This window comes from Neodiprion pinetum, chromosome 5, assembly GCF_021155775.2.
Source record: "Neodiprion pinetum isolate iyNeoPine1 chromosome 5, iyNeoPine1.2, whole genome shotgun sequence".
Classification (NCBI taxonomy): Eukaryota; Metazoa; Arthropoda; class Insecta; order Hymenoptera; family Diprionidae; genus Neodiprion; species Neodiprion pinetum.
The window spans coordinates 28,694,373-28,707,576 of record NC_060236.1 but is presented as its reverse complement, the minus strand read 5'-3'; the positions used below and the strand labels follow the sequence as shown (position 1 = coordinate 28,707,576).

Sequence of the window (13,204 nt, the reverse complement as noted above, 5' to 3'; positions counted from 1 at the left end):
TGAGTTATAATCATGTCAGCCAGACGTCACAATTTTACATTGGACGCAACTTTACATCACTATTTTACCTCAAGTTTAAGTCATCTTGACGTCGGCCAAGTAACAAGTTCGTCAGCTGGACGTCATATTTTTGTAAGCTTCCGGTACCGACTTTACTTCTCTATGACATCAGAGTCATGTCGTTTTGACGCCAGTCAAGTCATAATGATGTCAATTGGAGGTCATATTTACGTCGTTTATCTTACGTAAGAATCTTACGTCAGGAAGTGGGAAATTATGAGTCATATGTGACTCATACATGACTCACATCTTACGTAAATCACGACGTGACACGACGTCATTCTGACATCAGTTTGACACAATTGTGTTCACGGGGTAGGCGTACCTCATTTTTCGTAATTCCAACAACGTTCAAACAGTTTTTTTCTAACGATACCTGTTTTAACTCAATGTTTCTAGTTACCGTAACAAATGAAATTTTTCTCAGCGTGATCATCTAAAGTATTGTATATTTATTTAATTATTTACATTTTTATACCGCTTCTCGCTTTGCTGCCGAAAAATGTCAATGGGGCTTTTTTTATCTCTCTGCGAAATGTTACTTTTTATCATGATGTTTTTTCCATACGTCGGTAATTGTTCGTTAAGTTCACTCTCCAGACTTATTTTGCATGTGTGTACAAATGACGAATGTAAGGCGGTTCAGCCTTCCTCGATTATTTTATTATAACCATCGTCCGCTATCGCGATTGTTAACTTTTTCAACTTCGTCAATTAAATTATGGCTACATGCACAATATAGCTTTAAGAGTCGTGAGTTTAGGGCGCTTTTATTGCTATATTGTTATTACCATTATCAAATCGATCGATCGGTGCGCAGGACGAATGTAAAGAGAATTATTTACCGTCCTATTCTCCGAATTCAACGTATCCAATTACGGATGAACAGGTCTCATGAAACCGATTGAAAGCAATGACGAAAAAATGATAAATATGACAGGATCGAATGAAAATTCATTTCATATAGAATTATACCTCGAATATTTAACCGTCGGTTGGATTCAGTTTTTCCTAATCGCGTGATATTTTAATCGTTCCACGATTATCAAGAAATTTGCTTATGTTTGATCGGTTTAATCGGTTCATCCGTCAAATCGATTAGTACGCAACCACGTGCGAATAAAAAGTTGATGGATGATTTGATTTTGTCGAATCGAACGAATTTCTTACTTCATTTATTTTATTTTCTTTCCCTCGATTAAACGTACGGATCATTGATCAGCTTGTACAATATTTGTTCAATTAGAAGAAGTATTGGAATTTGTAAGTAAACGAAAGCTGTTTAAATAGTCATTGATCACCCGATAAATATGACGAAAATAAATCTGTCACTTAATTAAATAGAAAATTATTTAATGCAAATATAATTTCTCATCTGAAGGAAATAAATGAGTTTCTCACATTTTCGGAAATAATTTTATTCGGTTGTAACATAGTTTATTCGTTTTTATACTTGTTTGTTTACTCTTTCTTGTGATCGCCTTACGACCTTATCCATCTTTGAAAGTTTTTGCGATAACTTCAGAGAGTCTGGAGACAGTGAAACAGGACTCTTCGTCTCGCGATATCGAACATATGTGAGCGGGAGCGTGTCTGATATTCACGTGAATTGTCTAGCGGAAAAGATTGCCTCTCAATGTATGGACCTTATAAATCAGGTTTCCCGGCTCTAGTTTTTGACAGCTAAATCACGCCGGGAAATCTTGTATTAGATATTTTTTTCTCGACAGTCAAACTCCCCCCCAAAAATGTGATAATATTTTTCATTTTTACTTACTGTTCCATTTTCCATACATCCAGTCGCGATACGTTCGTTCGATAAACAAAAAACTGCAATTGGGCTAAATTTTGAAAAATGAACATTTTTAAACATCGTGGACACTTTGATACTTGCTTATAAATCAATCGAAAAATACCGGCTTGGTCGATTTTCAATATGTCGTTCGATACGTTATTTGTTCGCTGCCAATTTATCGGTTATGAACTGAGAAAGTAAGAGAGTCGAAAATGGATATATAGATAGATAGATGGATAGATTTAGATAGATAGATACATAGTTGAATAGGTGGAAAAACTTGAATAGATAGGAGGATTTAGATAGTTAGATACACAGTTAGACATGTGGATAGATTTGAATAGATAGATATATTTCGATACTTAGATACACAGTTAGACAAGCGGATGGATAGAATTAGATAGATAAGTTCAGATAGGCACATAGATAGACAGAGAGATTGCAGATAGATAGGTAGATCGACAGTTAGACGGATAGATAGATAGATAGATAGATAGATAGATTTAGATTGATAAATACATAGTTAAATAGGTGGAAAAACTTGAATAGATAGGAGGAATTAGATAGTTAGATACACAGTTAGACATGTGGATAGATTTGAATAGATAGACATGTTTCGATACTTAGATACATAGTTAGACAAGTGGATGAATAGAATTAGATAGATAAGTTTAGATAGGCACATAGGTAGACAGAGAGATTGCAGATAGATAGGTAGATCGATAGTTAGACGGATAGATAGATGGATAGGTAGATAGATAGAGAGATTTATTATGCCAATGGCAATGGTGGACAAAAAGAAGTTACATACATAAAGCAGTAAGAAGGGATAGAACAGAGACAAATGTAGAGGTAGAGAGAGAGAGAGAGAGAGAGAGAGAGAGAGAGAGGGAAGAGAGCAACGAATGGCATATATACCTGGAGGTAAAATAGAGGGCCGCGGTATTGCAATTCTGAGATAAAAACAGCTTCTTCTTCCGTCTCGACAAGTGCGAGCAACCGAAAGGCCAATTTCTTCCCCTAGTTTTTTTTTCTGTTTTTCCGCACACACCGTTTTTTTTTTTTTTTTTTACCCCCTCCTCTTGTCCTCCTTTCATTCTCCTTTCCTCATTCTTTTTCACTCGTATAGAGGAAACGGTGGGGAAAGAGAGGCGGAAAACGGTTCTCAGCGAACTCACTCGACATCTAATTTCTCAATATTTACCGTTCGTTCTCTTCTTACACTAAATCGCAACCGCGGTCTGAAGGGGTTGCGCCTCGTTTTCGAACTCGTGCAATTTAACAGCGAAGAAGCGTGATACAAAACTGTCGAGTTTTATCCAGACACCCTTTCACTTCTCTTTTTCCCGCCGCGCTGAGGAAAATTTTATTTGTTACAGTAGCTAGAAAAATTGAGTGAAACAGGTATCGTTAAAAAAAAACTGTTTGAATATTGTTGTGCTTTTCGAAAAGAAATTTCGAATGAAAATTATTCATACATTTAAATTGCCCGCGGCTAATTTAAAAAAAAAAAAAAAAAAAGATGCATGTAAATTGTCGAAATCACGTTGTTTCGTAACTTCATGGTTCTCAGCAGAATTATTCCATAACCAGTTAATGGATAAAATATTCTCGCTCTTCATAATTTCAATAACTATTCTTCGAATTAGCTTTCTCAGAGGCGAACAGGCATTTTGTTTTTCCATCCGTGCAAATTTTTCCGAAATTTTTTTTCATCCGCCGTCCCATCGCGGAACAAATCGAAGGTGGATCTTCTTTAATTTACCTTCCACCACCATCTGGGGGGTGAATTCGCATCATCGGCTATGTAACGGAGGTGCGGAGAATCCGTCGCGTTATTTCTTTTCGCGGAATGCACTCGCTGCCCCGACCGTAATGCTGGGTTCTTATAAAGTCCGGGGCGAAAGAGTTGCTACGAGACGAAACTATCCTGGGGAAATAATGGGCGTCAAAAGCTTTGCCCGATGTTCAACGCCTCGGGCCGATTCTCCGGAGTTTCCGCAGTGGAAAACCTGCCCGAGCTTTGCGGTATCGTCAAACGGAAGTTGGCTTCTTCTTCTCTTCCGCGACGCGAGGCTACCCTCTCAATTTTGAATGTCATGCTTAGTTAGATACCCGTCTTATCTCTCACGGAATTTTTGCCCACCTCTCCCCGCTTCTCGACTCTCAGTCTCGTGCTTCGGGGGAATAATAAACCCCTTTGGAAAAGCTCTTTGAATGAAATTTTCAAGGGAGAAAACTGCAACGAAAATTTTTCCGAGGGAAATGATTGAGAAATTAAATATCTACTCACGGGGGTTTTATTCGATTTTTGTCGCTGTACTGTTTTTTAAAATTCATTTCCCGAGTCTGTAAGGAAAAAGAAAATTCAACGACAATCAAGAAAGAGGAAAATTTGAAGTCAAAAATAGTCAAGGACTGAGCGGTGACCGGAACTAAAAATGTCTCTCGTGTGCAGTCTTTTGATTTTCGATACCTCACATCGCACGTTTCACACAGCATGCGTGAGAAAATAATCGCGATAACGACAATATAATTAACGGGGAAGAAATTAGAAACGTTTGACAAAAAAAAAAAAAAAAACACTGAAATGGGAAAATTTTTATTACTCTCAATAAATCTTTCGCCTCTTCGGGTGGCACCGAAAATCGAGAAGCAACCCCAGAAACATATCGCCGGCCGGATCCACCTGGACCTGTATCCATAATACGGATAAATGTTTGTACGCAATGCGCAAACGGGCTTGATAATTTGAATTAAGAAGCACGGCGGCTACCGCCGTGCTCAGAATGGCGGCTGCAGCACCTCGGCACCACGAAACAATTAATTCTGAAAACAAAATGGGCGTCCGAGTTAATATATATTTATGTACGTTTATTATATTCGGCCCCTGGTCTTCGCCGTCGTTGCAATGAAATACTTGACGATCTCCGTTTTCAAATTCTACCCTCCGCTAATTTTCCTAATGATATTTTCATATCGCACGTTTATGCATATATGCATATTGTATACATACATATACATATATATATATATACAGGTATACGTGTATAGTACACATCGCACTTGGACGATAATTAATTAAGTTTTCTTTTTTTTTTTTTTTTCCACCACTTGTACAGCTGCGCACGGAAAACCGTTTGACGTATTAATTGACTCTATTTATATGCTACATTTATATATATATATATATATATTCAAACCGACGATTCTTTTTTTTTTTACGTACCCGTAATTTTCGACCGAGTAGTCACCGACCAAATAATGTATAGCAAAAAAATGTTGAAGTTTCCAAAGATTTTCGTTGGATTGTAATTATGTTGAAATTACAGACATGCTTCTTAAAAGTAGACATCGACGAAATATTATTGATTTTATGAAAAAACGTCACGTACCAGGAATATACGAAGAATCGTTCAATTTCGAAACTGGTCGGTGATATTTAACGTCACTTTTTGAAAAATCGCGACGTACTATAAGAGGGGAAGTCTATGAATTACGTCATAGATTCGAGGGGGAGGCGGAAATTGTGACGTGGTACGCAGAAAGTGAAATTTAGAAATAAATTTTTCGATCCTACTTAAATAAATTCACGTAAATAGATAAAAATAACACAATTATTCGATACGAACATTTCGAGGAATACATAAAATTTCTGCGATGCGTGTGCTTCCTTTTGTTAAGCTGATTTGAGAAAAAACAAAAAAAAAAAAAATTGTATCGCATACCTTAAATTCAGGTATTTTTAAATCTGACATACGATGCACGAAAGGGGGGAAAGGTGGTATATAAAAAACCCTAAAAATTCGATGACGCAATTTATGAACGCCTCCTAAAATTCCATTGACAGTTGTGAACAAGCGAGTTCAAGAATGTTCAATAATGTTAAAAAATTGCGCCAGATGTTGATCGATGCGAACTGCAAGGTATTTCAAATTTCCAATGAAATCAGGTAGAACTCGCGAACGAAAAGTGATCCGAATTTCGGGAGAACGATCCATCCATGCACCACGATTTTCCAACTGCAGTCCCGAGTCGGGGAAATGTATACGAGTTTCGAGGCGCTGGCGCATCGGAATGAAGCAATAACCGCTAATTTGCGAATCGAATCGTAAATCTGAACCGACGCCTGGTGCAGGGACGCGCCCCCATTATGCGCGTACGATATGGACGTCTATATGTATGGTGTATCCACACACACACCCACACACAAGTGTATATTTATGTATGTATGTATATATATATATATATAAATATATATGCGCGCAGGAGGAAAGAGCAGAGAAATCCATTTGCCAGATTGGATTAAACAATTGGCAAACAGTTTATACAAAACTCGAAATTCGAAATGGTCGAGTGACTTTTACGGTGATTGCTGGTAAAACGATTCGTAATTACGAACAATGGTCACGAGATGTCCGTGGCGTTTTATTGAAAATTACACTCGTTCACGCCGTTTGTACAAATCGGCTGCACCGAGAGAAATTTTTATTTCCGGTTACCGCTCGGTCCTTAACTTTTTTTTTCTTCATTCTTTACCACGATCGAAAAATTTAGTTCCAGGTAGAAAATGAAAATTAGTTTTATAGCTGTTGACGGAAAGTTTAGTATCCGTTGATATTCTTTCTCGTTACGATCGCTGTCGCTGTGTTTTCTCGCAATTGTTGCGAAATTTTAAAGCTTGTGCAAGAATAAATTGACGTTAAAGCCTTGGTTAACTGAAAAAGTAGAGTAAACCGAACAAAATTATTTTGCGCTGCAATTACCAAAAAAGGATCGACGATAGCGCAAAGTGTTTACGCGTACCTCGTTTTTCGTAATTCTTTCAGTTACTTTAACAAATGAAATTTTTCTCAGTGTGCAACCTTTCCCCGAGTGTAGTGAAATTATTAGAATCTGGCGAAAATTCGCGCTAGAAGATAAAATCCAACGATCTACGGCAGCTATCGGTGAAAAGTTTACTTATCATAACGTTCGGTCTTCTGAATTTGAGTCCAAAATTTTTTTTTTTTCTTTTTCCTGTCGTTGAATATTCGGAGATTCATAAGATTTTCGGTTCTCGCGATTTTCACTACTTTTGACCATGTTCATCTGAGCTTAAAATCAGACTCGAATCCGTGCAAAAAAAAAAAAAAAAAATCGAGGCGAATTTTACTCCACGGTAATGAAAATTTCTCACAATCAGTTTACGGGTTTCATAACTGGTTACGATAAAATTTCAACGTTATTTGACGTTAGTTTATACATTTTCTCTCAAATTCTGCTGTTTCAACATTTTATTCTTCTCTCCTCGAGAAGAGTTAATTATGCAATGATAATTCAGTTTCACCGTTGATTAATTTTTTACCATAATTTCACGATTTTCCAATTCTTCCTTGCTGAAACAGCTGTATCAAAAAAGGAGAGAGAGAGATAGAAAAAAAAACGAAAAAAAAAGGAAAAACCCAAAAATCAAAAATCGGTATCGAATTCCAAGGTGCGAAATTATGTTTCATCGAATAGTTTGAGCGGGGGTTACATTGAAGGGAAATTAAAACCACGGCGTTGAGCTTTGGACGGCGATGGTAAACATATGATCGGTTCGGCATAATCAAGCGTGCAAATAATCGAGGGTCGCGGGCATTTAATTGCGATCCTATCGGTGGCTGAAGGAGAGCGGCGCGGGGGGTGAGGGTGGTAGGTATAAATGGGAGAGGATCGGATATATGTGCAATTAAAACAAATGTTGACAGAACCGAACGGCAACGTTCCAATATATCGGCTCAGTCGCGATGCGGAATCATAGGCGAATGCGCAACAAACCGAGTGAAATAATTGGAAAACGAGCAAATCTTCATACACCGTTCACCCACCTATGTGTTGCACGAATGCCATTACGGCTGCAGATGCGGATTGTAATTCTATGATTCGCGGGACGATCGGGTCAATCGCTGCGTGAATTATGGGGGTAAACTAAATACCGGGAAAATCATCCTCGAGTAATGTATCTGAATTGACAGAAGATAATCAAATCGTATACTACATCGCCACACTGTACATTATATCCAACCGCGTTTGAAACACAGAAATTCGATCTGACCCCGAATCGTTCACACGTGCATCGCAATTAAATCAGCTTCAATTATCATCTCGATATTGACGCGGTATCGATGATCAATACTGTCGTCCCGTTCGCCGTATCAATGCGGTAAATACCGAGTCAATCCTGTTTTATACCGACGTTATTCAAATTTTTTTTTCCACAGAATTTACCTGACCAATATGGCACGCTGATATCACGGATGAATCAGCTGACGTTCAATTGTGCGATTATAAAAGTACGGAGAACCTTGCGCAAGCTGCCAAGCTTTAGTTTTATCACATGGATTAAGTGGAGCGCAAAAAATGCGACGAAAGAAGTCGTTTAAAATTAAATACGGTGAGGTTATAATGCAGTGTACTTCTTTACCATGAGATGCCACGGCGTCACATTTTCACTACGAGCGATTGCAGTGGCGATTAATTTTTTGTGTCGAGAGATACGGAAAAGAAAAACTTTTTTCGGGGAACTGATATTTGTACTTATCGATTTCTCGGCTCGATTTCTTACGGTTAATAAACGACGCCGTGATTTTACTCGAGTATCGATGGACGACGTCTCGGTGAAGGACTTCCTGTAGTTGGATATCGGAGAGGTTCTTTTTCCCCCTTTTTATATCATCCCTCCGTCGAAGAGTCACTGCTGAATGGAATATATCCGAGATCTAACTCGGTTTCCTTCTGTTGTTGCAGATGCATTTCGGAGTCTAGCGACAGAGACGAAGAGGCGATAATAATATCGTGGAAAAAGCGGGAAAAACATGGCTGACAGAAGAAGAAGGAGCCGATACCTGACGATCAGCGTTCTGCACATTATAATGATAATGTGTCAAGGTAACGTGAATTCTTATACTGATATAATCAACTTTGATGTCCCAGATTTTATTCCCATACATTTTTCCTTACTGTGATTACTAGAAATTTTGACTGTTTTAATTTTCTATCGTAATCGAAACATTTAGTTACAAAGACAAAGTGAAAATAAGTTTTGTAGCTGTGTTCATAAAAATCTACTACACCTTGCTATTCTTTTTGATTAGAACGACTTGTACTTTATCTTCTCGTAACTTCTGCGATAATTTCATGTTGGTGAAACAATAAATTAAGGTCAAGGTCTTGTCGGGCCGAAAAAAAATTATTTATATCATATTATGTTCTGTTATAGTAAAGACAGAAATTTTTTCATTTTTATCATTCAAGTTGTCATATCAACGTTTAATTCGTAGTTGTTCCTTTTTTTTTTGTGCTCAATAATCGATTAAAAAATGGTCAAATCAAGTCAAAAATTTTAGTGAACCTGCTGGGATATTTTTTTTTTTCAACCGTGAAATGGACCAAACGGTTATCTGTAATCAAATTTTATCGTTACACCATGCAACCATGTTTAAACCGTTATTGTAACGATTCTCTTTTTGCTAGAATTATCCAATAACCATTAGAAACGAAATTCTTCTCGGTAGGTCTGAATTATTCAGCCCATATGCTCATTAAATGAGGTGCAACGCCAATCTCGGATCGTCGTAACTTGATACAGCGTTAAAGTAACCACCGCCTTAAGCGACGTGACGCACTTGTTACACCGGATGAGATTTCCCCAACTCGCGTCGGACGCGGGATTGAAAGTAGAATCGAGGGACGTTATCGGGAAGTAAAGCCGCGTCGAAAGGGGGACGAAGCTAAGGCGAGAGGGGAATTTAAAATTGAGATTCCCCCGTTTGTTTTTTTTTTTTTTTTTTATAAATTTTTTTTGCATGTGTGCTTTTTTTACTTTTTTTTGTCTCCTCTTCTTCTTCTTCTTCTTCTTCTTCTTCTATGGAATGACCGAATTTCTCAGATCCTCGCGGGGGTGAAATTTGAATAATGTTATCGATCGGGGCTTCGCAGCCTCGGTGAAACTGCGGGGGGCGGGGGGGTTGGGTTTGGTCTAACTGAAATCAAAAGTTCCACAACGGTTATTAAATGGGCGGAGGAAGTTTACGCGTAAAAGTTGTAATTATCACTAAATAAGAAATTACGAAGCAAAATATAACGCGGCTGCGAAGCAACCTCGGAGTAGCCACCCGTCTTATACTGTATATATAGCTCGCCATTCGGGAAGTTTTAAATGATCCGGCCACCCTCTGCTTGAACCCCCACGGGATCCGGCGTCACCCCTTCTCGCTCCGGTGGAATCACCTCGAGGTGCCTTGAAATATCTGTATTAAACTTAATCTACGTCGGTTGATAACTTCGTAATATACCAATTAAAAGTACAACGGTGGCAATGATTAATTCTTCAATTATTGCTAGGGTCGTGCTTAATTTAAAAACCATCCTCTGTACGATTCTACTCTTGACGAGCACGCTTCGAGCTGCACTTAAGCTTCGTCGTGCAAAGAATTATTTACACTCTCACCCTCCTTTCGTGGTTACGGTTTCATCGAGAACCAGAAATTCAAGATTATTGGTCTCGGAAGTTGAGAATCGTTCTCTGATGTCTTCGAAAGATGTTGTCAATTTTCCAAATACTTTGTTGAATTTTTAAACGAAAACCTCGTCTATGGGATATTGAAGATACCCTTGGTGTGATCGATATTTTATATGTAATTTATGGTATCGAGTCTAAATATCGCAAGTAAATGATAACATTCGCAAAACACACATTATTATCAACATTTCAAATTTATCGACTCACTCATTGTGTTGCACAGAATCAATACAACGGATTATTATTATTTTAGAAAAAAATGTGTTCGAAACTACAATAGCATTTATAATTGAACGTTGTTGATTTGTGTATGCGTTGATTTCACGTGTGTTCAGATGAATTATGTTGAATGTGTGAGTGTTGTATTTGTCGTGTGTTATTTAGACATGAAACGGTAATTTATTAGCCAGAGAAAGAGTATAAATTGTCCAAAAAACACTGTCTCGAAATGTGAAGTGAATCGGTTGGGTCGTATTCGAGTTATTCTTGGCATCGCGAAACATTTCACCTAGGGAAATAGTTGACGTTATTGTCAATAACAATGAGTCCTGCGAATTTATTTAAATTAAAAAAAATGCTGAAACAAAGCTAGGTCTCGATACTTTTGAATAAAAGAAACCGGAATGAAATCGAACAATTGACTTTCGAGATATAAATTTGAAAAATTCATCCGCTCCGAGGTCTCCAGGATGGTTGTAAAATATTGTACAAGGGTCCCGCGGTGTTTCTCGCTTTGTCAAAAGAGCGTGAAGTCACCTTGATATGCATGACGTACCGTTCGGAGTGTATCGCGTCGAGACGAGGGGGTAAAGGAGGCCGTTTCTGTGTGCGATGTCTCCGTAATTTCGGTTCACTTTGAACCTCGCTAATTTAAATACATATTAATGTGCGACACGTGTAGCTCGGCCTGACGTGCAGCGGGACTCCCGCAAGCTCGCCGCGAAACGTTGCGCATGCGCGGACTTTCGCCCGTGTGTAGCGTAGCCAATCAGCGTCACGCTCCATGCATACAAACGAGCTCGTCACACACGTGTCTCGGGGGTGAACGTTGGGTGCCTGCCCTCCCTTCTAATGGATCTTGGATACTGGATACTGGATACTGGATACTGGGTAGTGGATACTCCGTACACTGGATACGGGTGCTCGTCGCGTACGTCGTGCTCCGTATAACTGAAACTGGATGAAACACAATAACCCTCCTTCCCAGTTATCAGGAACGCCGAACGCGCGCTTGCAGCATAGTAAAAAAGGGCCGCGGTTGTCGGGATTCTTCAAGACATACATTATAGAACGTGACAAGAGGAGACTGAGAGATGTCAGATACCTAGAGCGGAACGTGTCAGCTGTAACGAGGTCTCCGGACTATGTTCACCTCCCCGTGATGATCTCATCGTTTTCGATTTCTTTTTTTTTTTTGTCAAGAGGTTGCGAATCGTTGGAAGAGAAGAACGCCATTTGCAAGTTCTCGGTGTTTGAGAAAACGATATCGCCGTCACAGTTGTGATCTAGTTTGAGGAACATGGTTGGGGAATGTGTTGTACCTTGAAACAATTCGACGATTTCGACGCGTAGTGATGTTAGTTTAAAAAAGAACGCTGTGAATAGTGAGGTCTATGAATGACTTTCTCGGAGATCCATTTATGCGATGAGTCGCATAGTACACCTATTGAGTATATCGTAAAATCTTGTCAGATAATAATTGCTGCTTTCACAAGAATTAGTTTGCATTAAATCTCACTTGACGCGTCGTGTTTCAAGGTAATCAAGGTACACGAGGGTATGTTTCAAGTTACACGACGGTGTTGTACCTTGGTGCACATTTCAATTCCTCTTTCAAACTTGGTTACAAAAAAATCAAGCTGTTTGAACAAATAAACGGGCGTAGAAATGTTTCGTTATGGACAGACTGCTCTTTCAGATGATACCAATTTCACATCGTAATGTTGAAAGCTTTCGATTCTATAGCCTAAAATCGAAAAAACGTCTTGAGGTACAAAACTTTCCCCTACTTGATGGACTAACCGTACAGTTCGAAACTTACTCAAGGTTTAGACCGAGTCAATTTTGTTTCTGGTTGTTTGAAGTCCATTTTTTGATTTCCATCACAACCATAAAATACAAATTACAATTCAGCTTTCATTAAACAGTGATTTCCGACTCATAGATCCTCAACCCATATCAAAATATCAAATATCAAAGCATGTAAGTGGTCCCAGTTGCAGGGCTTCCTGATCTGGGCCTGTTTTATTCTTCACCTTAACACCCTGCGAATGGGATTCCAATCAAGGGCCCAATGGAGCCTACGGAATAAATGTCTGAAACAGATTATCGGTGTCCGCCTCCGGCAGTGTGCTTCGGGTTCTTCGACACCCTCGTTAACCATTGACGTCGATCGATGTAACGGAGGGTGGCAGTGGGCTCACTTATTGTCAATACTCGATAGAAATAACAACGATTTCGGCAGATCGTAACAATCCGCAATGCACATGTAGGTATGTACAACGTACCTGTATAGGTATATTTGTATAGTGTAGTGCCGGTGTATCTATCGATGTGTTTCCATACATACGTGAAGGAATATTGATTCGCTGGGGCAACCTGGCCGAAGCGCTAAAGTGGTGACCATTTTAATTTACGATATGTTAGCTCTATCGTTACGTAGATTCATTCGCGTATATATACACCTGTGCACCCCCCTCTGGTCCGCAGTTTTTTGCGCCCCCAAACTGGACTGAAAAAGTTTGCTGGATTGATTAATTTTAAGCATTTTCCACACCCTCCGTTTCTGCAGGTATAATTCATTC

General features: G+C 38.9%; 1 protein-coding gene across 3 annotated transcripts in view; it reads left to right on the top strand.

The window, feature by feature from the left end:
- Positions 1-13,204, top strand: part of LOC124219235 (lachesin) — a 193,553-nt gene that overhangs the window by 24,576 nt on the left and 155,773 nt on the right. For all 3 annotated transcript variants that reach the window (XM_046626537.2, XM_046626538.2, XM_046626536.2), the window contains exon 2: positions 8,627-8,767. In XM_046626537.2, the coding sequence (XP_046482493.1) occupies positions 8,695-8,767 (73 nt within the window). In that variant the 5' untranslated portion in view covers positions 8,627-8,694. The remainder of the gene's footprint in view (positions 1-8,626; positions 8,768-13,204) is intronic.